The sequence below is a fragment of the Bufo bufo genome, chromosome 5 (genome assembly GCF_905171765.1).
Source record: "Bufo bufo chromosome 5, aBufBuf1.1, whole genome shotgun sequence".
Lineage (NCBI taxonomy): Eukaryota > Metazoa > Chordata > Amphibia > Anura > Bufonidae > Bufo > Bufo bufo.
In genome coordinates this window covers 558,186,442-558,212,740 of record NC_053393.1, presented here as the reverse complement: position 1 = coordinate 558,212,740, position 26,299 = coordinate 558,186,442, and the positions used below count along the sequence as shown (strand labels likewise).

Below are 26,299 nucleotides of genomic sequence, written 5' to 3'. Positions count from 1 at the left end.
TCATGTAGGCCTCCAGAGAAACCAGTCGCTGGTAGAATTCCTACTTCTTAATTTGTGGGATAATCCCTTTAAAGAGGTTATCCAGCCCAATTATTTTACAGACCCCTTCAGAGTGGCTGGATTCATACTTACCTGATTCCTGCTGGTGGGTTCCAGCTCCATCGATACATGGGCACCTCTGCAGATCCCGGGTCTCTGAGAATCAACATCCAGTTGACAGGGCAGGGGAGCACCTGCCACCCATGCAGTACATCACTCAGTCATGTGCCACATTGGTCACAGGTCACCGCTGCTGCCAGTCCTTGGCTGCAGCAGTTGCTCCCAACCCTCCAACTATCTCCACCCCCTGCCCCCCTGTCAACAGTGTTGATTTCCACAGACACAGCACCTGCAGAGTCGACAGTGAATCAATGAAGCCAGAACACAGAGGCAGGGACCAAGTATGAACTCCACCGGGGGTCCGCCTCTCTGAAGGGGTCTATTACACAAGTTTAAAGTTGGATAACTCTTTTAATGATCTTTTGTAGGCATCTAAAATATTCCACTCAACTTGTCCAACTGTCCTGTAATTCACAATATTTGTTTCACACATTTTGAATCAGGATGAAGATCTGAACAATATTAATGCTACAGAGACAGATGTGAGGGGCGATGAGGAATACAAGGAGGAGATTCCTACAGAGACGGATGTGAGGGGCGATGAGGAATACAAGGAGGAGATTCCTACAGAGACAGATGTGAGGGGCGATGAGGGATACAAGGAGGAGATTCCTACAGAGACAGATGTGAGGGACGATGAGGAATACAAGGAGGAGATTCCTACAGAGACAGATGTGAGGGGCGATGAGGGATACAAGGAGGAGATCCCTACAGAGACAGATGTGAGGGGTGATGAGACATACAAGGAGGAGATCCTTACAGAGACAGATGTGAGGGGCGATGAGGAATACAAGGAGATTCCTACAGAGACAGATGTGAGGGGCCATGAGGAATACAAGGAGGAGATCCCTACAGAGACAGATGTGAGGGGCCATGAGGAATACAAGGAGGAGATCCCTACAGAGACAGATGTGAGGGGCCATGAGGAATACAAGGAGGAGATCCCTACAGAGACAGATGTGAGGGGCCATGAGGAATACAAGGAGGAGATCCCTACAGAGACAGATGTGAGGGGCCATGAGGAATACAAGGAGGAGATCCCTACAGAGACAGATGTGAGGGGCCATGAGGAATACAAGGAGGAGATCCCTACAGAGACAGATGTGAGGGGCCATGAGGAATACAAGGAGGAGATCCCTACAGAGACAGATGTGAGGGGCGATGAGGAATACAAGGAGGAGATCCCTACAGAGACAGATGTGAGGGGCCATGAGGAATACAAGGAGGAGATCCCTACAGAGACAGATGTGAGGGGCCATGAGGAATACAAGGAGGAGATCCCTACAGAGACAGATGTGAGGGGCCATGAGGAATACAAGGAGGAGATCCCTACAGAGACAGATGTGAGGGGCCATGAGGAATACAAGGAGGAGATCCCTACAGAGACAGATGTGAGGGGCCATGAGGAATACAAGGAGGAGATCCCTACAGAGACAGATGTGAGGGGCCATGAGGAATACAAGGAGGAGATCCCTACAGAGACAGATGTGAGGGGCCATGAGGAATACAAGGAGGAGATCCCTACAGAGACAGATGTGAGGGGCGATGAGGAATACAAGGAGGAGATCCCTACAGATAAGAGCCCAGGTGAGTAGTGACCACTAAATGAAGCAGAGATGAGTCTGTAACCATAATGAACCTGAATTGGACTTCCCCTATAGCAGGCGCCTTCCCCAGGTACTTACAGTGTCCTCCAGTACTCAGATACCCCCAGGACTTACATTAGGACCAAACTGTGTAATACAAAGCACAAATCACAGCACTAGCAGGTAAGAAGAAAGCCAGGAGATAGGAACTCATCAGTAGATGACTGCACCGGGATGGGGATGGTAATCAGACAATGGAACGGATGACTGAACAGACAATATGTGGCACTGACTGGATCTTTTTCCTGAAACTTTCCCTATATCTGTCCTTACATGCTGACCTTAATACCAGACATCACTGATCCTCACTGTCCCTTAATGCATTCCTATGAAAATTCCTAATCTGCAAGGGGCCATTCACACGTCCGTATGAATGTGTCTGCACCCGTTCCGCAATTCTGCGGAACGGGTGCGGACCCATTCATTCTTTATGTGGACGGAATGGATGCTAAGAGCACACTATGTGCCCAACACATCCGCATTTTCGAAGCGTGGCCCCGAACTTCCGGTCCACAGCTCCGGAAAAAAATAGAATATGTCCTATTCTTGCCCACAGCTGCGGACAAGAATAGGCTGTTCTATGGGACTGCCGGCCGGGTGTATTGCGGATGTGTGAATGGACCCTAAAACAGACAACAGGAGGACACTAAGACCCAACCCAAAGTGAGCAGAGCTAAACTAGAATCAAGGCAGGACAGACTGAAACATGGAACATCCCCTCCCCCCAACCACACACACAGACTACAAGAATCAGAGGTAAAGACTGGACTAACCATAAGAACAAAACTACACCGATGAAGAAAACTAGGAGAGATACTAGAAAATAAAAGGGTTACTGGATTCAAAAGCACAGCGCTTACACTATAACCATCAGCCCCCTGCAGAAGCTAGGAATATTTACAGCGAGGCTAACCAGTCAGGAGCTCCTCTCCAAACAAGGTGAGCTACAGAAGAGAGGTCGGCTGAGCAAGAGATCAGCTACTGTATAATACATAGCAACTGCCCCAAACATACTAGTAGACAGGAGAAGATGAAACCATAGGAGTGTTCCTGCTGATCCTAGCCCATTACACTAAGGTGGTAACGACTCCCTCAGGTCTGCGCTGTGACTCTCCAGGCCTTGCTCAGTAGTATCAGGGTGACAGGTCTCTTCCATGAATCTCCTGGACGTGTCCCGGTGTCCCTCTGTGCAGCATTTCACAGGCCTCATGTCACATACACTCTAGACTGCACTGGATTCTGGTTTCCAAATTACGAATGTGCAAGGTGTCAACACATGTCGTCCATACAGGCCCCGGGTTCCTTCTGGTTTCATCTGAAAAATTGGGAGGATTGGGCTGCCATACCTCTAATAGGGGGTAGGTTTCCTGGCCCTTCTGACACCTCTGTTGCATACAATGACTTATTGTTATAAATTAATGCTAGAGTCAGTTATTTAATTTTTCAGTTGGCTTGCTTCTTCTTTCCTAAGGTTATTTCTGCCTTCAACAACTGGTGTATAGTCCGTTCAGGTTCTCACTTGAGTTGATCAAAATAGATTAAACTTGATGAACCTGTGTCCTCTCTTAAGGCAATGTAACTATGAGTTTCTCACACTGGTTCCTTTGCCATGGTTGATTTCTGAGATATAACACAAACTGGTCTCACATCACAGCATCAGTATTGGTTATGGACTTGGCCACTTCTCATACCTTCTGCTGTAACATTGCCATCAATTGTTGTATGCTGTTCATGGAAGGGGGCAACGTCTCCTCCTCCTTCTGACGCCGGCCAAAGAATCTTTTTCGCAGTATTCTGTTAGATCATGGATGCCCAACTTGCGGTCCTCCAACTGTTGCAAAACTACAACTCCCAGCATGCCTGGACAGCCTACAGCTATTAGGGCATACTGGAAGTTGTAGCCTTGCAACAGCTGGAGGGCTGCAGATTTAGCCTCCCCGTGTTAGATGATTGATCTCCAGGATGTGAGAAACCTGTGCATATGATTGCCTGACTCTTGCCTGTTGTAACAGTTCTGTTCTTCTTGTCTCACCCTTCTATGTATTTAGCGCCATTCTGTTTTTAGGTGTGGGGTCACATGACACAATTGGACAGCCCCCTCTTGTCAGTTATGAATTTTGATAGCTGCCTTCAATAATTTTCAAAAATAATTTTAAAAATGTTTTGTTCTTGGCAGATGACTGTACTGGGCACTTGGAGAAACATCTCATATCTACTAATGCAGCTGATCCAGGTGTTATATCAGATACATATGAAGAGATTGCCATTATCCCAGATGTACCCTCAGACCTTTACAGCAAAAATCTATCATCTCATCCTTTAAAACATGTCCAATCTTCTAATTCATCACATACTCTGTATTTACTTACTGAGAATGAAACTCACAGAAGAGGTTCTGGAACCCAAAGAGCTCAGAAAAAGCCATATTCATGCTCGGAATGTGGGAAATGTTTTAATTGGAAATCAGGCCTTCTTCAACATCAAAGACATCACACAGGGGAGAAGCTGTATTCCTGTTCAGAATGTGGAAAATGTTTTACTAACAAATCACATCTTGAAAACCATCAGAGAATTCACACAGGAGAGAAGCCGTTTTCATGTTCAGAATGTGGAAAATGTTTTACGAAAAAAACACATCTTGAAACCCATCAGCGAATTCACACAGGAGAGAAGCCATTTCCATGTTCAGAATGTGGAAAATGTTTTACTAGAAAAACACATCTTGAAAACCATCAGAGAATTCACACAGGAGAGAAACTGTTTTCATGTTCAGAATGTAGGAATTCTTTTACTGATAAATCAAGTCTTGAAAGCCATCAGAGAATTCACACAGGAGAGAAGCCGTTTTCGTGTTCAGAATGTGCTAAATCCTTTACTAGAAAGTCAGTTCTTCTTCAACATAAAAGAAGTCACACAGGAGAGAAGCCGTATTCATGTTCAGAATGTGGAAAATCTTTTACTCGGAAAGCAAGTCTTCAGCGCCACCAGAGACTTCACACAGGAGAGAAACTGTTTTCATGTTCAGAATGTAGAAAATCTTTTACTGAGAAATCAATTCTTGAGAGACATCAGAGAATTCACACAGGAGAGAAGCCGTTTTCGTGTTCAGAATGTGCGAAATCCTTTACCAGAAAGTCAGTTCTTCTTCTACATAAAAGAAGTCACACAGGAGAGAAGCCATATTCCTGTTCAGAATGTGGAAAATGTTTTACTCAGAAAGCACAATTTCAGAGCCACCAGAGATTTCACACAGGGGACAAGCCGTATTCATGTTCAGAATGTGGAAAATCTTTTACTGAGAAATCAAGTCTTGAGAGACATCGGCAAATTCACACAGGGGAGCTGTTTTCATGTTCAGAATGTGGGAAATGTTTTAATCAGAAATCATCTCTTAAGAGCCATCAGAAAATTCACACAGGGGACAAGCCGCATTCATGTTCAGAATGTAGGAAATGTTTTATTGAGAAATCGAGTCTTCAAAAACATCAGAGAATTCACACAGGAGAGAAGCCGTTTTCGTGTTCAGAATGTGCAAAATGCTTTAATAGAAAGTCAGTTCTTCTTCTACATCAAAGAAGTCACACAGGAGTGAAGCCGTATTCATGTTCAGAATGTGGCAAATGTTATACTGAGAAATCAAGTCTTGAGAGCCATCAGAGAAGTCACATAGGAGAGAAGCCGCTTTCGTGTTCAGAATGTGGCAAATGTTTTACTTGGAAATCATCTCTTGTTCAACATCAGAGAATTCACACAGGAGAGAAGCCGTTTTCATGTTCAGAATGTGGAAAATGTTTTACTGATAAAACACATCTTGCAAACCATCAGAGAAGTCACACAGGAGAGAAGCCATTTTTGTGTTCAGAATGTGGAAAATGTTTTACTAGAAAAACACATCTTCAATACCATCAGAGAACTCACACAGGAGAGAAGCCGTTTTCATGTTCAGAATGTGGGAAATGTTTTACTAGAAAAACACTTCTTGAAAACCATCAGAGAATTCACACAGGAGAGTACCTATATTCATGTTCAGAATGTGGCAAAGGTTTTACTCTGAAATCATCTCTTGAGAGCCATCAGAGAATTCACACAGGAGTGAAGCTGTATTCATGTTCTGAATGTGGCAAATGTTTTACTTGGAAATCATCTCTTGAGAGCCATCAGAGAAGTCACACTGGGGAGAAACCACATTCATGTTCAGAATGTGGTAAATCTTTTACTAAGAAATCATCTCTTGTTCAACATCAGAGAATTCACACAGAGAACAAGCAATTCTAAATCCTTCCTGTAAAATTTTCCATGAATTTCCATATTTATTCTTGCTATTATTTATAGCGAGAAGACTCAGCTTTGTTACAAAAATATTGCATATATATTGAAGCAGGAATTAAAAGAAAATATCAGTATATTCAGAAGTGTACTTACAGCTGTTATAATTGTAGATCTTAACGGGGTTGTGCAAGAATGAGGGGGTTTGGCAAATTCCTCCACTTTACTGGATCTGTAAAGGGAAGATTTGGGTGCTTTCACACTTGCGTCAGTGTAATCCTGCTGGTAGTTCCGTCGTCAGAACTGCCTGCCGGATCCGCCAATCTGTACCTCTTTGGCCTTACCCAACATTGGTTTAATGCTGTACCTTGTCTATTTGTGATCCCTCCACCCTGTGTGTCATCCACCATTGTTTTGTATTGTCTGTCATCGTTTTTATTGTATTTTTCCCTTATGGGAACCATAATAAAGTTTACATATTTTGCTAGTCGTGCTATGCTTGTTCTCTCTTTTGGTGTTGATAACTGACAGCATTTGTAGACGGATCCGGGTGCGGAACAAATGCATTGCAAGAACGGGTCCGTCTCTCCGCTTGTCATCTGGATAGACGTATCCGTCTTGTATCTTTTTTCATAGTTTTCCCTGTCGTGCGCAGACCGGAAGGACGGATCCGTCCTTCAGTTGTTTCTCAATGCCGGGTCCGGCACTAATACAAGTCAATGTAAATTAATTCCGGATCCGGCAACTGATCAGGCATTTTGGACAGAGACAATACTGCAGCATGCTGCGGTATTTCCTCCGTCCAAAATGCCTGACAGTGACTGAACTGATGACATCCTGAACGGATTTCACTCTATTCAGAATGCATTGGGATGTAACTGATCAGTTCTTTTCCGGCATAGAGCCCTTTTGACGGAACTCTATGCCGGAGAAGAATAACGTAAGTGTGAAAGTACCCTTACTTACCTGCTTCCTGGTGCTGGCTCTCCGCTCCTTCTCTTCCAAGCCTGCAATTCTCGGCTGGGCTCATCTGGTTTGACATTGCCACAGCCGACACTGGCCGCAGCGGAGACTGGATCCCCTTGTGTCATGTGACTATTTGCTATGACGTAAGGGAAACTGGTAACTATGATCGTCCATGAATTATATAATATACATATTGGAAACATTTTAGCTTTTTTTTTTTTTTTTTTACCAAACTAGGACATCTGTGGAACATCAATTCTTCTGTTCTTCGGATTTTGAGGATCCTTGAGCAGGTAAATGTCAGTCTTTATTAAAGAGATCAAGGACCACCGCCAATCAGCTGGTTGAGAAGGCACCGGTGCTTGTAGTAGCGCCTCTGTCTTCTCTCAGCTCACCCAGCACAGCGCCATACGTTGTATAGTGGCTGTGCTTAGTATCGCAGCTCAGCCCCATACACTTCAATGGGGCTGAGCTGCACCTGGGCCATGTAACCGATGAACGTGATGTCACATGGCCTAGGCAGAGCTGAGAGAAGGCCGCGGCGCCACAGCGAGCATCGGTGGCTTCTAAAACAGCTGATCGGCGTTGGACCCCCACCGATCAGATACTGATGACCTATTCAGAGGATAGGTTATCAGTTAAAAAAAAATCTCAGAAAACCCTTTTAACTACTCCAGTCTTGGGTTTACTACCTGGGTTATGAAGTTGTGAACATTCCCAGACCCTTTGGACTCTTGTCAACACATAATAGTTTCAATGGCACGTAAATTTAATTCACACTGGTAGAGGTAGGTACTAGCTGAGATATTGGGGTATTTGAACAATTAGCACGCCACTTCAGCCATGGATCCCATACACGCATATGTCTATCGTGTGACAAAGATTCCCAACTGGACATCTCTTCCAGCTGGCGAATCTCTTGAACTTTATTAATCCAATCCGTTATCCCTGGTGATTTGGTATTAAGCCAAAACATTGGAATCAGCAGTTTTGCTGCAGCTATTAGAGAAGACAATAGGGAATGCTTGGTAAGTATACATTTTTTACTGGACAAGTTTAGTAGTACCACTGATGGGGTCAGTGATGGCAAGGAGGGTATCATTTCCATGACACACTTAGAAATCATATCCCAGTATGGGGTTATCGAGGGACAAGACCACCAAATATGGATTAGAGTGCCAGTAGCTTCCCCACATCTCCAGCACCGATCTGAACGTGAGGGGTCCATGGCGTGAAGTTTTGCAGGTGTATTGTACCACCTGGTCACCAATTTATAAGCGTTCTCCTGAACCCTAATGCATCTAGAATGACCATGAGAGTGACATAAGATCTTATTTACTGTGTTATCATCGAAGGTGATACTCAAATCTTTTTCCCAATGAGATATAAACCAGGGTCTATTAGAGTCTGCGTCCTCTAATAATTTGTTATATATCCTGGAAACGCATCCTTTTTTGTTCATTTGGTGTAGTAACATTGATTCGTACCAATTGGGATCAAGCTTATCAGGAGTACAAGTTAAATATTGAGTACATATTCTTAAAAACTGTGAATATTGAATAGTTGACCATGGAATGTGAGGGAAATCAGATTTCATGCTTTGAATGGAAGGGACTATCCTATTTTTTAAAATGTCTCCTATTGCCACTGAACCTAACGCCCTCCATAGACCCAAATCATCTTGGAAGCCCTGAACTACTAGGTATGGGACATAGCCAGCGGGGGTGAACGGAGAGAGGCAAGGGGAAGAGCGCAGGAGTGGTGATACTTTGGACCATGTGTTCATGACTCCTCTTAGAAGATCTAGACCTTTTTTACCCATGTTGTTGTTTATTGCTAATTTAGGGTCCCATAAGGCTGCTACTCCCCCATGGCCTAATAAACTCCTGGCTAACCTACAGCCCAGTTTAGTGTTTTTAGGATTGCTAATTTCAGAGTGTAATCTAAGTTGAACAGCTTTATAATATGTAGCCACATCCGGAAGTCCAAAACCTCCTTTAGACATAGGTTTAGTGAGGATTTTATACGCCAACCTGGGTCTGCATCCTCCCCACACAAAAGAAGAAAATAAGCTACGAACCTTTGCCAAAAATGCTTGGGGAAGGGGTATAGGCAAGGTCTGCAGAGTATACAGTAACTTAGGCAGAATATATGTCTTTAATAAGTTTTTCCTCCCCAGCCATGACAGGAAGGGTATCTTAATTTCAGCTAATTGCAGTTTAATGCTGGCAAGAAGTGGGGAGTAATTTTGGTGAAACAATTGGCTAGGATCTTTTGTTACATTAATGCCCAAATATTTAATATGTGACTTGTTCCATGTAAACGGAAATTCCTTCTCGAGCTTTTCCACAGATGATTGGGAGATGTTTATACCCAATGCCGTGCATTTAGAGAAATTAATTTTAAAATTGGACAGAAAGCCATAGGTATCCAATTGCCTTAAAAGAGCCGGAAATGCTTCTTCAGGTTTAGTTCGAAAAATAAGCATATCATCTGCAAACGCAGCAACAGTGTGCTCGTCACTACCTATTCTAAGGCCTTTGATTGTGGGGTCCTGTCTCAAAGACTGTATGAATGTCTCCAAGCACATTATAAAAAGCGTGGGCGAAAGCGGGCAACCCTGACGCGTCCCGTTTGTTATCCTAAAGGGGGGTGACAGAATACCATTCACCTCTACTTTTGCGGAGGGGTTAGAGTACAGAGACAGCACCGCCCCCACAAATTGTGGAGGTAGACCAAATTTTAGCAATGAGGCTTTCATGTAGTCCCAGTCTACTCTATCGAACGCCTTTTCGGCATCGGTACTGAGAAAAATGAGTTTTGTTTCAAAGCGAGTTGTTGGGCCTGTAGAACTCTAAAGGTGCTGTCTCTGCACTCCCTGCCCCCCACAAAACCCGATTGCTCATGAGAAATAATCCCCGGTAGTAGAGGGGATAACCTAGTAGCCAGAATTTTTGCCCATAATTTCACGTCTGCATTCAGCAGAGATATTGGTCTAAAACTTGATGGGACTTCTATGTCTTTACCCGGTTTCGGTAGTACAACTATGTGTGCCTCTAAAGCCTGATTTGTTAGGGGAGACCCATTTAATAAAGCGTTAAAAAAAATTCACCAGTTGTGGGCCCAAGACTGAAAAAAACTTTTTATAATAAGCCACGGTGAACCCATCGGGTCCCGGACTCTTGCCCGTTGGGGTCTTATTTAGTACTTTTTTCACCTCAGCCAGAGTAACAGGGGCTGTCAGTGATGCCTTATCAGAGTCATTAATGACCGGTAAGTTCAAAGATTTTAAGAAATTATCTATTTCCTCTCTACGTGCTATCCCTGTTCCTCCCGTCTAAGATTGTATAGTTCTTGATAATAATCCCTAAAGATTTTTGAAATTTTTTGAGTGTCCGTTATAATAAGCCCTTCCTGTGACTTCATGCGTTTAATAAAAGCTTGGTCGTCCCGTTTCTTAATAAGCGCGGACATTATCTTACCTCCCCTGTTACCATGAACATAATGCTTATGCTTTACTTTCAGGTAGGCCTTGGACGCTTTAATATTTAACAATTCCTGTAGTTCCCGTCTTTTGACTATTAATTCCTCAAAATCTTTTAGAGCATATGAACGTTTATGAGATGCTTCCAGCCTAGCTATACTAGACAATAGGTCTGACAATTTCTTCTCTCTCATTTTCTTGATATGTGCTCCCAGCGCGATGAAATCCCCCCTAATTACCACCTTATGCGCCTCCCACAATATTGTGTGGGACATATCGGGCGTTTCATTGATAGTGAAGTACGTTTGTAATTTTTGCGCTATAGAATCGACCTGTGTTTGCGATTCCATAAGGGTATGGTTTAGCCTCCAAGTCCACTCTCTACTACGCAATTCCGGGAAGCAAATGACCGTGGAGACCGGCGCATGGTCAGAGACCGTGATATTGTGGAGTGTGGAGGATTTTACTGCTGGTAAATACTTGTCCTGCACAAAGAGATAATCCAGCCTCTGATATGATTTATGGGGATTGGAATAAAACGTGTAATCACGCCTGTCACCATGCGCCGATCTCCAGACATCGCTGAGGTGTAATGATCTGAGGCGTGTTTGGGCTGACTTGAGAGCGCGGAATGAGACGGCTGATCTTTGAGTTGAGAAGTTAAATCTGCATATCTGTCCAGACATCCAAGTTGTACCTAACATATCACTTAACAGTGCATAACAAAAAACATAACCTGAGGAAGATTCCAGGTATATAGAGTTTTGAACTGGGGGGAGAAAGAAGGATTTCACATGTTAAAACCATGTATATCCCAACCAGCCCAGAACCCCAGAACCCCAAAACCCAGCCTCAATGATATTGAGCAAGATATGTGATAAGTAGAAGCTATCCTGACAACATTCTTGTTGGGCAAGAGGAGATGTAGATAAGAGTGAGAAGAAAAACAGAGGAAATGAGGGAGAAAAAAATGAGATGTAAAATCACAAGCGTGATTTGTCGCTTGACTTAATAGAGACATGCAGTTTGCACAAAGAATTAAAAGAAAGGGGACATTAAGACAGCCAGATGATACCAATTTTGAAGAGAAAAGAAAATGACATAAGACTGTCCATATATATCCTTGTAGTTACTGCTGATATAAAGAAGAAACAGGCATTTAGGTGTTAGCAGCAAACCCTCAATCTGTATCTCCTTGTGGCCTTGTTCTCTTGTTCCTCTCGGATCTCTGTGACCTCGGCCTCATCCATCCTGACACAGAAGGGAGTGGTGGTAAGTCCTCCATGTGCGGAATGGGCATCCAGGAAGACATTTTGAGTGGTGGTTGCTGCAGCGCCTCCCAAACCGGCTGTAGATCCTCAGGCGTACGTACGGTGATACGGCGGTTCCCTGCAGTGATTAAAATCCCAAAAGGAAAAAGCCATCTATATGGGAATTTGGCTGACCGTAGAAGATCCGTAAGCGGTTTCATTAATCTCCTTTTTTGTAAGGTAGATGCTGCCAAATCTTGATAGATCTGAACACTGACTCCCTGAAGTTTTATTTCTCCCTTCTTTCTTGCTGCGTGTAAAATTAACTCAGTGTCTCTGTAGCTCAGAATGCCGCAAATTATATCCCTTGGATTATCCCTGGATGCTGGTTTCGACTTAAGGGCTCTGTGTACCCTTTCCACAGTAACATGCACTGCTTGCTCTGGGCCAAGCAGCATGTGGAAGAGGGAGTCCATGACTTGGAACAGGTCCTCTTTCTCTTCAGCCTCTGGCAGTCCCCTGAGTCTTATATTACTCCTCCTGTTCCTATTCTCCTGGTCTTCCATCTGGAGCAGGAGTGTGTTCATTGCCCTAGCATGTGAAAGCAGGGAATCTTTTACTGCCGAGTTAAATGTGAGCATGGCATCTTGGGATTGCTCCAACGTCTCCACCCGATCGCCTATATGGCGGAGGTCTGATTTTATGGACGCCAGGTCCGCAGCAAGTGGAGCAAGCGCCCTTTGTAGAGCACCCTCTAGATATTCTCTAGTGAGGTCCGACCTCTCTTCGCTATTCGGTGAAGTGTTATCACCCAAGTACTCAGCCTCCCGCAGTACCTTAGACGCCTGAGTAGGAGCGGGATCTCCTGAGGCCGCGCCGTTATGTTTCGGCGCCATCTTGGAGGGCCGCACCGGCGGCTGTGAGGTCGGTTTACTTAAATATTTCTCCATGTCGGAGGTCGGGTTTGGGTCTTCTCTGTGCCCTGTTGCGCTCTGCATTAAATCCTTTGACTGGATCTTCATTCCGATGCCAGGAAAGTGCTGTTATTGAGGCTAGGTGGGTTCTGGTGGCGAGAGCTCTGCTAACAAGCAGCCGCCATCTAGCTCGGTCAGGCCACGCCCCCCCTTTGGACTCTTTTGCAGCAAATGGTAAGGGAAATCTGGGGAATAATTATGCCCTTAATCTCACGACTTAATTGTTTGAAGGAAGTGGAGAGGACTCGGTGGAGAAGTGTTTGCCTGTTGTGTTCCACTCAATCAGTCTGGTCACCACACTATGCCTTTTTGGAATTTTCGTTGCAGCCTGTGACGCCTTCCAGCATGAGGTCATAGAACATCTGAAACATTTATTGCTGTTTGAACATTTGGAGATGGAGAGACCTAGGAAATGGAGGAGTTTTATCAGTGGCATGCCTAGGGCGTTTGGCACGCGGGGCGGGTCCTTTCTTTGCCCCCCCACATACATTAAAAAAAGTTGTACCCCCTCACAGCAGTATTGCCCTCATTGTACAACCTTCACTGTAGTTTTGTACAGATGTGTGCCCCCTCACAGTAGTTATGCCCACATTATGCCCTCTCACAGTAGTTATTTCCACATTGTACCCTCTCAGTAGTTATGTCCCCTGGGCTCCTTTCACAGTAATAATCCCCACTGTGCCCCCTTCATAGTAATAATGCCCATTGTGCCCCCTTAATAATAGTAATGCCCACTGTGCTCCCTCCACAGTAATAATGCCCTCTGTGCCCCCTTCATTGTAATGTCCTATGGCTTTGTGCCCCCTCCATAGTACAAATGCCCGTTCCCCCTTTACATTAGTAATGTCCTCTGTGCCCCCTCCATAGTAATAAAGCCCTATGTGCCCCCTCCATAGTAATAAAGCCCTATGTGCCCCCTCCATAGTAATAAAGCCCTCTGTGCCCCCTCCATAGTAATAATGTTCTCTGTGCCCCCTCCATAGTAATAATGTCCTCTGTGCCCCCTCCATAGTAATAATGTCCTCTGTGCCCCCTCCGTAGTAATTAAGGCCTCTGTGCCCCCTCCATAGTAATAATGGCCTCTGTGCCCCCTCCATAGTAATAAAGCCCTCTGTGCCCCCTTCATAGTAAAAAAGCCCTATGTGCCCCCTCCATAGTGATCAAGCCCTCTGTGCCCCCTCCATAGTAATAAAGATCTGTGTGCCCCCTCCATAGTAATAAAGCCCACTCTGCCCCTCTATAGTAATAAAGCCCTGTGTGCCCCCTCCATAGTAATAAAGCCCACTCTGCCCCTCTATAGTAGTAAAGGTTTCTGTGCCCCCTCCATAGTAATAAAGCCCTCTGTGCCCCCTCCATAGTGATAAAGCCCTCTGTGCCCCCTCCATAGTGATAAAGCCCTCTGTGCCCCCTCCATAGTGATAAAGCCCTCGGTGCCCCCTCCATAGTGATAAAGCCCTCGGTGCCCCCTCCATAGTGATAAAGCCCTCGGTGCCCCCTCCATAGTGATAAAGCCCTCGGTGCCCCCTCCATAGTGATAAAGCCCTCGGTGCCCCCTCCATAGTGATAAAGCCCTCGGTGCCCCCTCCATAGTGATAAAGCCCTCGGTGCCCCCTCCATAGTAATAAAGATCTGTGTGCCCCCTCCATAGTAATAAAGCCCACTTACTTCATGTAACAAGGATACAGGAAGTGATGACACAGGAAGATGCTATTGCAAATGATCTAAAAGATCTGTTGGGGAAAGGGTTAATAATGCCTATTAAAAAAAAAAACTTCAGTACGCCCATATTTCTTGTAAAGAAGAGACAGACTGTGACGGGTCAGCCTCCAGTCTATCGTATGGTGCATGATTTAAGGGCAGTAACCACAGGTGCCCAATCCACACACGTGGGTAAACCAGGTGCCCATAGATGCCACATCTTTCACTGTCATTGATCTTGCAAATGCTTTCTTCTCTGTCCCTTTACATGAAGAATGCTGGCCCTGTTTTGCTTTCACTTTCCGTCACAAGCAAAATGCATGGGTCGTTTTACCGCAAGAGGCTGCCAACAACGTTCGTAGTTCACGGTCTTTCCCCAGGCACTAAACACCTTACACCTGAGAGAGTTGGTGCTATACAGCAGCACCCCCTGCCGAGAACTCCAAGGGCTCTGCGTGCCTTTATTGGACTTGTCAGTTACTGTCGCCCCTGAATTAAGGATTGCTCTCAGATGATGCAGCCCCTATATGACTGCCTCAAAGGAGAGACTTTAGAACTAACACCAGAAGCTGTGAGTGCATTTCATGCCTTAAAACAAACTCACCACAACACCAGCATTGGGCATCCCCAATTACAAGCAGAGTTTCACACGGTATTGTCATGAGCAGCTGTACTGACACAAAAACACGGGAACCGTATGCGGCCCATAGCATACTATCCTACCAGCCTAGATAGTATTACTACAGCACTACCCACAAGTTTCAGAGCTGTTTAGAAGAGGAGGAGGGAGTAGGAGAAGTAGAAATGTCTGATTGCAAATCATAACTGTCATGAATTGATGATTGCAGAAACAAAAGGGTTACCAAAGGTTACTGAAACACCATTAACTAGTCCTGATGCTGTATTTTGTAGATGGCTCCAGATGGTGGAATGATGAACAAGGACACCGTCACCGGGTATGCGGTAATCCAGGATGGTAAGGTAATGATACAAAAACCACTCCCATCCTCTGCGTCTGCACAAGAGGCGGAATTGAAGGCACTCACTGATGCATGTACAATGGGTAAGGGACTGAGAATAAATTGTTACACTGATTCCAGATATGCTTTCGGGGTAGCACATGACTTTGGTGTTATCTGGAAAACTAGGGGATTTCTGACTTCATCGGGCAAACCAATTAAGAATTCAGAAGCAGTACAGAGCGTCATAGAGGCCCTAGAGCTGCCCACAGAGGTAGCCATTGTTAAAGTGCCTGCCCATGTGAAGCAAGATGATCCGCCAGCCGTGGGAAATGCTCAAGCAGCCGGTGTGCCGCTCCTGACAATGTCTTTGCCAACTACGCCAGACTTATCGCTCTTGCAAAAACTACAGGCTCAGATAACGCCACAAGACAAAAAGGTATGGATGGAGGCGGGGGCCACAAAGGCAGGAGAGCACTGGCAGGTAAATGGCAGAACATGTTTGCCTCGGAGTCTGTATCCGATGATGGCCAGTTTTGCACATGGCCCTACATATTTGGTGAAAGGAGCTATGAGCGCACTAGTGTTGGAACATTGGTTTGCCCCTAAAATTCAGACCCTCTTTGAAAAGTTTGTTCAGGGTTGTCTTAAATGTGCCAGACATAACCCTGAGAGGTTTGTAAAGACCCCCAAGAAACACACTCCCAAACCTTTGTACTCGTTTCAAAGAGTGCAGGTGGATTATATACAGCTACCCAAGGTGGACACATATGAGTATGTCCTTGTAGCCATTGATGTATTCTCAGGCTGGACAAGAAGCCTGGCCAGTAACTACGCATATAGCCAAAAACATTGCTAAGAAAATATTGTCAGAAATAGTCTGCAGATATGGGATTCCAGAGGTGATGGAGTCAGACATAGGAATTCACTTCACTGGGGAGATAATGGGTCACATACTGAAGACCCTAGGGATCACACAAGCCCTGCACACTCCCCATCACCCGGAAAAGTGGAAAGACTTAACGGGACAATTAAATTAAAATTGCTAAAGTATTTAGATTTACACAGTTCTATGAACTGGGTAGAAGCTTTGCCAGTAGTATTCTATGCCATCCGCACTACTCCTACTGGACAAGAAAAGCTTAGTCCTTTTGAAATTTTATTTGGTTCTGCGCCAAGGACAGGGTTATATTTTCCCCAACAGCTGCAAGAAGACTACTCTACCCTGACTTCATAATTGGTAGAGATGCATGAACATCTGTCAAAGGTGCATTCATTTGTTTTCTCTTCTATAACAGATCCCAATTCTCTTGAAGGTACACACGCTCTGGTTCCTGGAGATTGGGTAGTCCTGAAGAAGCATGTGAGAAAGACCTTGGAGCCAAGGTTTGATGGTCCATATCAGGTGCAACTGACCACACCCGCCGCCGTCAAGCTGAACAGGAGACCAGTCTGGGTCCATGCAAGCCACTGCAAAAAGGTTCTGAAGACAGACAGTCACTAACAGGAAAGCAGTCCTACTGTTATGGATCCAACCAGTTGTGAGAGTAACGTGGATTAGCAGACTACCACAATGCATGTACCGCCGAGCCTGTCTCTTTGTATTCTATGTTTCTGTGCACAGGTGAAAGGAGGGAAGTGTACGAATTCCATCTGGCAACTATAACCGCAGACTGCCAAGCAGCTGAATGCTACTGACTGTTGGATATGCTCTCACATCCCTGCTAACCACAGAGGGATTCCTCTGATAGATGTTACAGACTCTATGAATGATTTGCATCTCACAGACTATAGTTATGATGTCCAAATAGATGTAGATCACACCTCACATAATGCCATTTCTGATCAAGGGATATTCTTGGAAATTGCCGGTATAATCTCTCCACCCACTATATGTTTGGGGCCTATGTGTGTGAACCACGCAGCTAAGATAAAAGGCCACTTTGTCAGTTTGCCACAGGTATATGTGGGGGAAACAGACTGTAGAAATGCTACTCTGGTATTCAATGTGGAATTTAAGGGTGATCCATGTGACATAGTGGATACTGACTGTAACAGCTTGTGCTTCTTGTGCCCCCAGGTGTGCCTGCCCAGAAGAAACGGACGAGGACCAACGGAGTTGTATGGTAATATGAGATGGTTTCAGGGATGGCTGGGACGTCATGGTAGAATGAGCCCCAAAGTCCTGAAACAAGGACTACACTACATTTGTGGTAACTGAGATTGCTCAGGGCTCCCTATGTGGGCATGGGGTAACTGTACCATAGGAAGAGTTGTCCCAGCCATCAGACCACGCTCAAACATTTCATTTATCAGTGTGCCTGAAACTCTTCATGAGATGACTAGAAATAAACGAGAGTTCTTCACATCAGCAGATAAAGCCTGGATGTGGTTCCCTTCCTGGAGTGGTTGGGTAATTGAGTTATCAAATAAATTATATAAGTATGCCAGTGTCATGGATGGAATTATTAATAAAAACCACAAGTTCAATCCACGCTCTTAATGAGGAACTGGCACAAGTCAGGAAAGTGACTCTCCAAAACAGGATGGGCTTAGACTACCTCCTGGCTATAGAGGGTGGGACTTGTGCCGTCACAGGAGAAGAATGCTGCACCTGGGTCGAGGATTCACATGATCCGATTGGTTTTGACATTGCTAATTGTCTGGAAATTACTAATGTTGTGTATTTCTCGTTGCAGTAGGGAAACCCCCTCCATTTAAAACAGATGATACAACAGCCCTGGAGATGACAGTCTGGAAGCTCCCGTGCTGCGGAGTATCTCTGGTTGCTGTTGTCGTCCACTTAGATAGTGTATGCTTGTGTGCCTTGTGTGGTTTTAATAAAATGTATGAGTGCTTAGTAGTGATGATCGAGCATGCTTGGCCGATGGTGGTATTTGGCCGAATACCGCATGTCCTCAAGTCTCCTCCCTGCAGGTTTCTTGGTTTCTACACAGCCAATAAACGTGCGGGTAAGTACTGCCCTCACTGTAATGCTATAGCCATGTTGGCTGCTGGCATTACAGTGATTGGCTGGTCGGAACGTGTCATAGGGTGCTATATAGCACCCGATGACGCATGTTCGGCTCAGTCTTAGTCAGGGAGAGCTGTGCTGAGGAAGGGACAGACAGTGTAGGGACTGATCTAAGAATATTTTTATAACAAAAACTTTTCGGAGACCCAAAAGACCTTTTAAGGACTATTGTGTGTGGCGGCAGCAGCAATATCTCTTTTTCGTGCAAACTGCGCTAAATAGCGTGCAATAGTTAGGCCGCTGCAGATAGCGACATTAGCTGCACCACATCTCCAGTGTAAAGTGTGCGTATCCCAAAAATATCTGTGACATCCAGTGTACTTTTTACGTAGGCGCTTTGGACAGTGACATTACCGGTGGCACCTCTCCTGTATAACGTTTCCTCATCCCAAATACCCGTGACATTCCCTGTAATTTTTTATTAGCTGCTGGTGACAGTATGGACATTATTTGCGGGATATCTCCTGTGTGACCTTTCCATATCACAAATACCTTTTTACATTTTTTGGCGCATACATTTCCAAATCTTACGCTACTGTACGTGTGACAGACTTTCAAGCATATATAACCACAGTGCGGTCTTCTATTAAATGACTTTTGCTTGACTCTGTGATTTCTACCCACATCACATTGAGGACCTGCAGTGCGAGAATACAGCTAAGTATCTGAGTGATTTTCTTCATTGATAACATTTAATATGAAGAAGGTGAGCAGTAAGGGACGAGGAAGTGGCCGTGATGGTGCCGTGGCCCTGGGCTCATTGAAACTGTGCCTGCTGCCAGAGCACAAGAAAAACAATCATCCATGATACCTAGCTTCATGTCCCAGTTTGCAGAGTGGCGCAGGACAACACTCTTGGAGTCTGACCAATGCAACCAGGTGGTCGGTTGGATTGCAACAGATAATGCTTCTAGTCAGTTAAGCACCACCCTGTCTTCCACCAAGTCTAGTCTTGATACTCCTTCCTCCCACCATGGATTGTCTGGGCAAACAACTGATCCCACACTCGGATATTCTGAGGACCTTTTTTCATCGCCATTCCTAGATTTGGCCCTCTAGCCAAGCACGCTTGAAGAGGGACCGATCTTGTGCCCTGATTCTCAAACTCTTGAGCATCCACAGTCACAAGGAGATAACGGTGGGGAACGGCAATTACTGTTTAACGAGGAGGATGATGATGAGACACAGTTGCCAATAAGTCAACGGCAATTGCTGTCTCAAAAGGGTTGATGAAAAGGATTAGACACAGTTGTCAATCACTGACTTTGTGGTTAGGTCAAGTCAGGAGGATGAGCAGAGTGAGGAAGTGGAAGAGGAGGTGGTGGACGATGAAGTCACTGACCTAACCTGGGAAGGTGGAAAGCCGAGGGAGGACAGCAGTACAGAGGGGGAGGAACCGCAGCACCGCAACAGGCTGGAAGAGGCAGTGGGGTGTCAAAAGGGAGAAGACGGGCCACACCAAACAGACCTTCAACTCTTCCACGGAGCACCCCCTTGTGGAAATCTCCCTTGCCAAGGGGTAGGTGTTCCGCAGTATGACGCTTTTTGGAGGAAAGTGCGGACGACAAAAGAATAGTAATGTATTGTATTTAAATACTATGATACTGCGCTTAAGGACATATTACGGTTAGTAATAATGTACAGGTATTACAGATATATTTTATCTGGCACACAGAAGTATGTCAGTGTTCAGGTATTTAGCTGGTGTTACCCAGTGTACCTGCAATGAAGACTTCTCTTTGTGCGCTTCTGCTCACGTTCCTGTACTTGGCTCCGAGCGAGCGCTAATCACTCCTGTGTACACACTCCCACCTGCAGCAGCAGCGCGCCGCCGGCCGGGGCGCGAGGCAGCACGCCAAACTACATCATACCTGGACTGATCCTGATTTCCAGCATTAAGAAGGACCAAGTGGAGAAACAGTAGAAGAAGAAAAAACCTCCATACCAAGTACGGGAACGTGAGCAGAAGCGCACAAAGAGAAGTCTTCTTTGCAGGTACACTGGGTAACACCAGCTAAATACCTGTACACTGACATACTTCTGTGTGCCAGATAAAATATATCTGTAATACCTGTACATTAATACTAACCGTAATATGTCCTTAAGTGCAGTATCATAGTATTTAAATACAATACATTGCCTTCCTCTGTGCAGCAGATCTTGTGGTGCTGCCGCGATACCGCTGCTGTTACATATAGTACCCACTGAGCGCCACTGTAGCAACTCCTTATCTCCTCTTGACAAAAGAATAGTAGTTTGCAACCTGAGCCATATGAAAATGAGCCGGGGCGTGAACACTAGCAACCTTACCACCACCAGCATGATCCGCCACATAGCATCCAAGCACCGTAATAAGTGGGATAAATGCCTGGGTCCACAATCTGTGTCTGCGGGTCACACCACTGCCACCTTTTCCCCTGTGTTATGTGCTGGCCAATCCCCTGTCGAAGGCACAGGCACGGATGCCTCCATGTGTCCCGTAACATCACACTTGCCTTGACCAAAGTAGTTACTGGGAAGGTCCACTTAACCAAGTGCATTCGGCCATGGATGCTACATTTGCCTGATGGCACACTGGGTGAACGTTGTGGAGGCTGGGAGCAAGTCAGACCCTGGGATGGCACAGGTGCTACCGACGCTGAGGATTGCGGGCCCTACGTCAATCAGGGTTTCCGCCAGCACCTACGTTAGTGGCTCCAACACCCACTTTTCCGCCTCCTCCTCCTCCACTTCCATCCTTCGAATTATCCATGTGCAGTACCAGTCTTCCATTAGCAGGTAGCTGGAAGCAGTGTAGCACTGCAGTGGGGAAGCGGCAACAGGTCGCGCTGAAGCTAATATGCTTAGGGGACAAACAGCACACCTCCGCAGAGCTATGGCAGGGGATAAGAGACCAGACTGAGCTGTGGCTCTCGCCACTCAACCTACAACCAGGCATGGTTGTGTCTCATAATGGCCGTAACTAGGTGGCGGCTTTGGAGCTCGGCAAGCTCACACACATCCCATGCCTAGCCCACGTCTTAAACTTAGTGGTTCAGCGGTTTCTCAAAACATACCCTAATTTGCCTGAGCTACTGGTGAAGGTGCACAGCGTGTGTGCTCATTTCTGCAAGTCATCGACAGCTTCAGCTGGTCTGTCAATGCTGCAACAGCGCTTGAAATTGCCAGCTCACCGGCTGTTGTTCGACATGAGCACATGCTGGAACTTGACTTTCCACATGTTGGCCAGGCTTTGTGAGCAGCAGAGGACAGTAGTGGACTATCAGCTGCAACATGGTCGTCAACTTTCCAGTCAGCTTCCGCTATTCACAAGCGAAGAGTGGGCATGGATGTCTTATCAGCGTAACTATCCAACTTCTGTGTCTACTCATACGCTCACTGCTCACAATTAAGGACCACGCTTTGCATGTGGAAGAGGTGAAAATGGTGGAAGATATTACACAGGGTAATAGCCAGACCACCCTCAATTCGTCTTCTCAGCGCGAATTGGACGATGAAGAGGAGGAGCAGGAGACGGTTGCCTCCGCTACAGAGGGTAGTACCCATGGAAGTTTACTTCCATCTGTTCAGCATGGGTGGGCAGAAGAGGATGAGGAGATTGAGAATGATCCTCCTAATGACGACAGCAATGTCTTGCCTGTTGGTACTCTGGCACACATGGCTTACTTCATGTTAGGCTGCCTTTCCCGCGACTGGCGCGTCATATGATTTTTGACAACTTGGATTATTGGTTGTTCACCCTTCTCGATCCCCTTCATCTCTCATTCCTCTGGTGGAGTGGACGAGCAAAACAGTGCAATACCAGAAGGTCCTTGTTGACAAATTGCTCCAAAAATGTCCAAAACAACTAAAAAAGGGGTGTGGTGTTAAACAGGCAGGAAGTGCTCAAACCCAAATGCAGTTGTGCATCTATATACAGGGGAGCAGATACTGCACTTGTGGGCCATTGCTAATGGCGATCCTCAGCAAAAATGCATACAATGGAGGATGCCCGCAGCGGACCACAAGTACCACAATAGACCTCCTACACAAGATGGAAATTGTGTGGATTAGATAAACAGAGGTGCACTCTGCGGTCTTACTAAACCCTCATGCTGATGTTAAAATTGAGAGATTAGCCAACATGTCTGAGCCCGAGCACCGTGCCAAGGTTTCTCAAGAAGCTTGGGACCTAACACTCACCTACCTATGCCAAATGGGCAATACTAGGGGCCAGTGGGCAAATTACAGGAGCAGAAAGTTCGACTCACAGCATCCTCACCAGTTACCTCCAGCATGCAGCCATGCTTGCAATAAGAGGAGGGAGGAGGCTGTGAGCCCCACCCAAGACTGGCTGATATGACACAGGCCTCACAGGTGCACCACAATGTAGGCTGTGGATGAAAATCAGGAGTTTATACACCTCCAAGAATCTCTATGTACAAAACAACTGAAAAAGTGGCGTGGTGTTAAACAGGCAGTAAGTGCTCAAACCCAAATGCAGTTGTGTATATATATATATATATATATATATACAGGGGAGCAGATCCTGCACTTGTGGCCTGTTGCTAATGGCGATCCCCAGCAGAAATGCATACAGTGGAGGATGCCTGCAGCGGACCACAAGTACCACAATAGACCTCCTACACCCAAAAAATTTGTATCTGACAACGCTGGCGGCAGAGTCCGTAGTTCCTTGGGCAACCGAGGAGAGGAGACAATGGGAACACACAGCAGTTCCAACAGAGGCAGGGCAACATTCTCCAAAGCCTGGGATAGTTTCTGGCAATTTCAAGCGCTGTTGCAGCATTGACAAAGGCCTGTAGGTGAGATGACACTGTAAAAGATTGTATATAAGGGCCTGCTAGTGAGCTAACCCTCTAAAAAATTATTCACGAGGGTCTGGAGGTGAGTTGACCCTGTAAAACATTATATACGAGGGCATGCAGGTGAGCTGACCCTGTAAAAGATTGTAGGTGAGGGCCTACTGGTGAGCGGACCCTCTAAAACATTATATGCGAGGGCCTGCAGGTCAGGTGACCCTGTAAAACATTATATGCGAGGGCCTGCAGGTGAGGTGACGGTATAAAAGATTGTAGGTGAGGGCCTGCAGGTGAGCTAACCTTCTAAAATATTATATGCGAGGGCCTGCAGGTGAGGTGACCCTGTAAAAGGCCCTCGCATATAATTTTTTAGAAGGTCAGCTCACCTGCAGACCCTCACCTACAATCTTTTACAGGGTCAGCTCACCTGCAGGCCCTCACATATAATGTATTACAGGGTCAGCTCACCTGCAGGCCCTCACATATAATGTATTACAGGGTCAGCTCACCTGCAGGCCCTCACATATAATGTATTACAGGGTCAGCTCACCTGCAGGCCCTCACATATAATGTATTACAGGGTCAGCTCACCTGCAGGCCCTCACATATAATGTATTACAGGGTCAGCTCACCTGCAGGCCCTCACCTACAATCTTTTACATGGTCAGCTCACCTATAGCCCTTCGCATATAATGTTTTACAGGGTCAGCTCACCTGCATGCCCTCGCATATAATGTTTTACAGGGTCAGCTCACCTATAGCCCCTCGCATATAATGTTTTACAGGGTCAGCTCACCTATAGCCCCTCGCATATAATGTTTTACAGGGTCAGCTCACCTCCAGGCCCTCGCGCATAATTTTTTAGAGGGTCAGCTCACCTACAGGTCCTTGCATATAATAATTTAGAGGGTTAGCTCACCAGCAGGCCCTCACCTACAATCTTTTACAGGGTCAGCTCACCTGCATACCCTCGTATATAATGTTTTACAGGGTCAGCTCACCTCCAGACCCTCGTGAATAATTTTTTAGAGGGTTAGCTCACTAGCAGGCCCTTATATACAATCTTTTACAGGGTCATCTCACCTACAGGCCTTTGCATATAATGTTTTAGAGAGTCCGCTCACCAGCAGGTCCTCACCTACAATCTTTTACAGGGTCAGATCACCTGCAGGCCCCCACATATAATGTTTTACAGGGTCAGCTCACCTGCAGGCCCCCACCTACAATCTTTTACAGGGTCAGCTCACCTGAAGGCCCTCGCATATAATGTTTTAGAGGGTCAGCTCACCAGCAGGCCCTCACCTACAACCTTTTAGAGGGTCATCTCACCAGCAGGCCCTCACCTACAATCTTTTACAGGGTCACCTCACCTGCAGGCCCTCGCATATAATATTTTAGAAGGTTAGCTCACCTGCAGGCCCTCACCTACAATCTTTTATACCGTCACCTCACCTGCAGGCCCTCGCATATAATGTTTTACAGGGTCACCTGACCTGCAGGCCCTCGCATACAATCTTTTAGAGGGTCAGCTCACCTGCAGGCCCTCACCTAATAAGTCCATTCTCACTATCCAAGAGCCTGATCAACACAATCCTCACCCTGACGGCAGACTGGGTGAACGTTATGGAGGCCAGGAGCGAGTCGGCTGCTGGCACCAGACTTGCCCTCCAAAAGATCCTCGTTGAAGGATTTAAAGTTTACTCATTCCAATTACAGGGCCTAGAAAGAGTCTTGTATTATTATTTATCATCACTACCTCCCCGAGTCGTGAGTGGGTAATTTGCGCGCCTGCTGCCTTCCTTGGATGTGGTAGCCGTTTCTCAGGCTCCCTCTCCGAAATCGAACTCCGATTCCCCGTTACCCGTGGTCGCCATGGTATGCGCAGAAAGTAACATCGAAAGTTGATAGGGCAGACATATGAATGGATCGTCGCCGTCATGGGGGTGTGCGATCGGCTCAAGGTTAGCAGCAGGCCCTTGCTCCAAATGTTTTTGAGGGTCACCAGCAGGCCATCAATCATAATTTTTCAAGGGTGTGTATGATGCCCTCCTTTATGTGTAATAAAGGGTGTATTGGAGCGCCGGTTCCTTGTAATTTTTGGCAGCCCTTTCACTTAATGCATAGGCTTTATGAGTGTAGGAGTCCGACTACCTGAACAATTGTACCACAATGTGAATGAGGCCCTCCTTTATGTTATATACAGGCTGTATCGGAGTGCCTCTTGCTTGTCATTTTTGGCAGCACTTGCACTTTATATACAAGTAAATATACAGGAAAGAATGTTTCGTAACATTTTTTCCTCTAAAATCGATTTTATCTTTGGTTTTGTGAGTATTATTGTCAGTCTGTAAAAGTGGCGCACTACTCGGACAACATGGTTCCCAGCAGCGACCTGGGAGTCCAAGATGCATCCAGACATCCTCCCCACACTGTTCCCGAACCATTTCGGTGGTGTTTCCATCAATTTCTAAACTTTTCCTATGAACCAGGCGCCCTCCCCTCTTCAGAGCAGGGGGTGCCTGGTTTAATGCTCGGGGTCTCCCATTGACTTCCATTATACTTGTGTGCTCTGTAGAGAACCTGAGCATCCCGATGTGTTCAGCCAGAGCACTTTGGTGCTCGATCAACACTAGTGCTTAGGAAAAATGACAACTGCTAGACAGAGCGGAATCGATGCTTGCATCGCATGGTTTATGCAGCTTATCTGTATACTCTGTGATACACCGGCTGTCTAAGATGTAATTTATTTGCTTAGGTAGGTTAGTCGTTAGGCTACTTTCACAATTGCATCACTTTTATCCGGCAAGCAGTTCTGTCGTCGAAACTGCCTGCCGGATCCGCCGATCTGTGTGACAACTGACAGCATTTGTAGACAGATCCGCATCCGTCTCACAAATGCATTGCAAGAACGGATCCATCACTCAGCTCGTCATGCGGATAGACGGATCCATATTGTAACTTTATTCACAGTTTGCATGCGCAGACCGGAAGGACGGATCCGTCCTTCAGTTGTTTCTCAATGCCGGATCCAGCCTTAATACAGGTCAATGTAAATTAATGC

General features: G+C 45.9%; 1 protein-coding gene across 1 annotated transcript in view; it reads left to right on the top strand.

Moving 5' to 3' along the window:
• LOC121002660 (oocyte zinc finger protein XlCOF6-like) overlaps positions 1 to 6,112 on the top strand; it is a 61,295-nt gene extending 55,183 nt beyond the window's left edge. Inside the window, exons 2-3 of the mRNA XM_040434093.1 lie at positions 1,710 to 1,746; positions 3,982 to 6,112. Coding sequence (XP_040290027.1) covers positions 1,710 to 1,746; positions 3,982 to 6,080 — 2,136 coding nt within the window. The 3' untranslated portion in view covers positions 6,081 to 6,112. The remainder of the gene's footprint in view (positions 1 to 1,709; positions 1,747 to 3,981) is intronic.
• Positions 6,113 to 26,299: the final 20,187 nt, after the last annotated feature.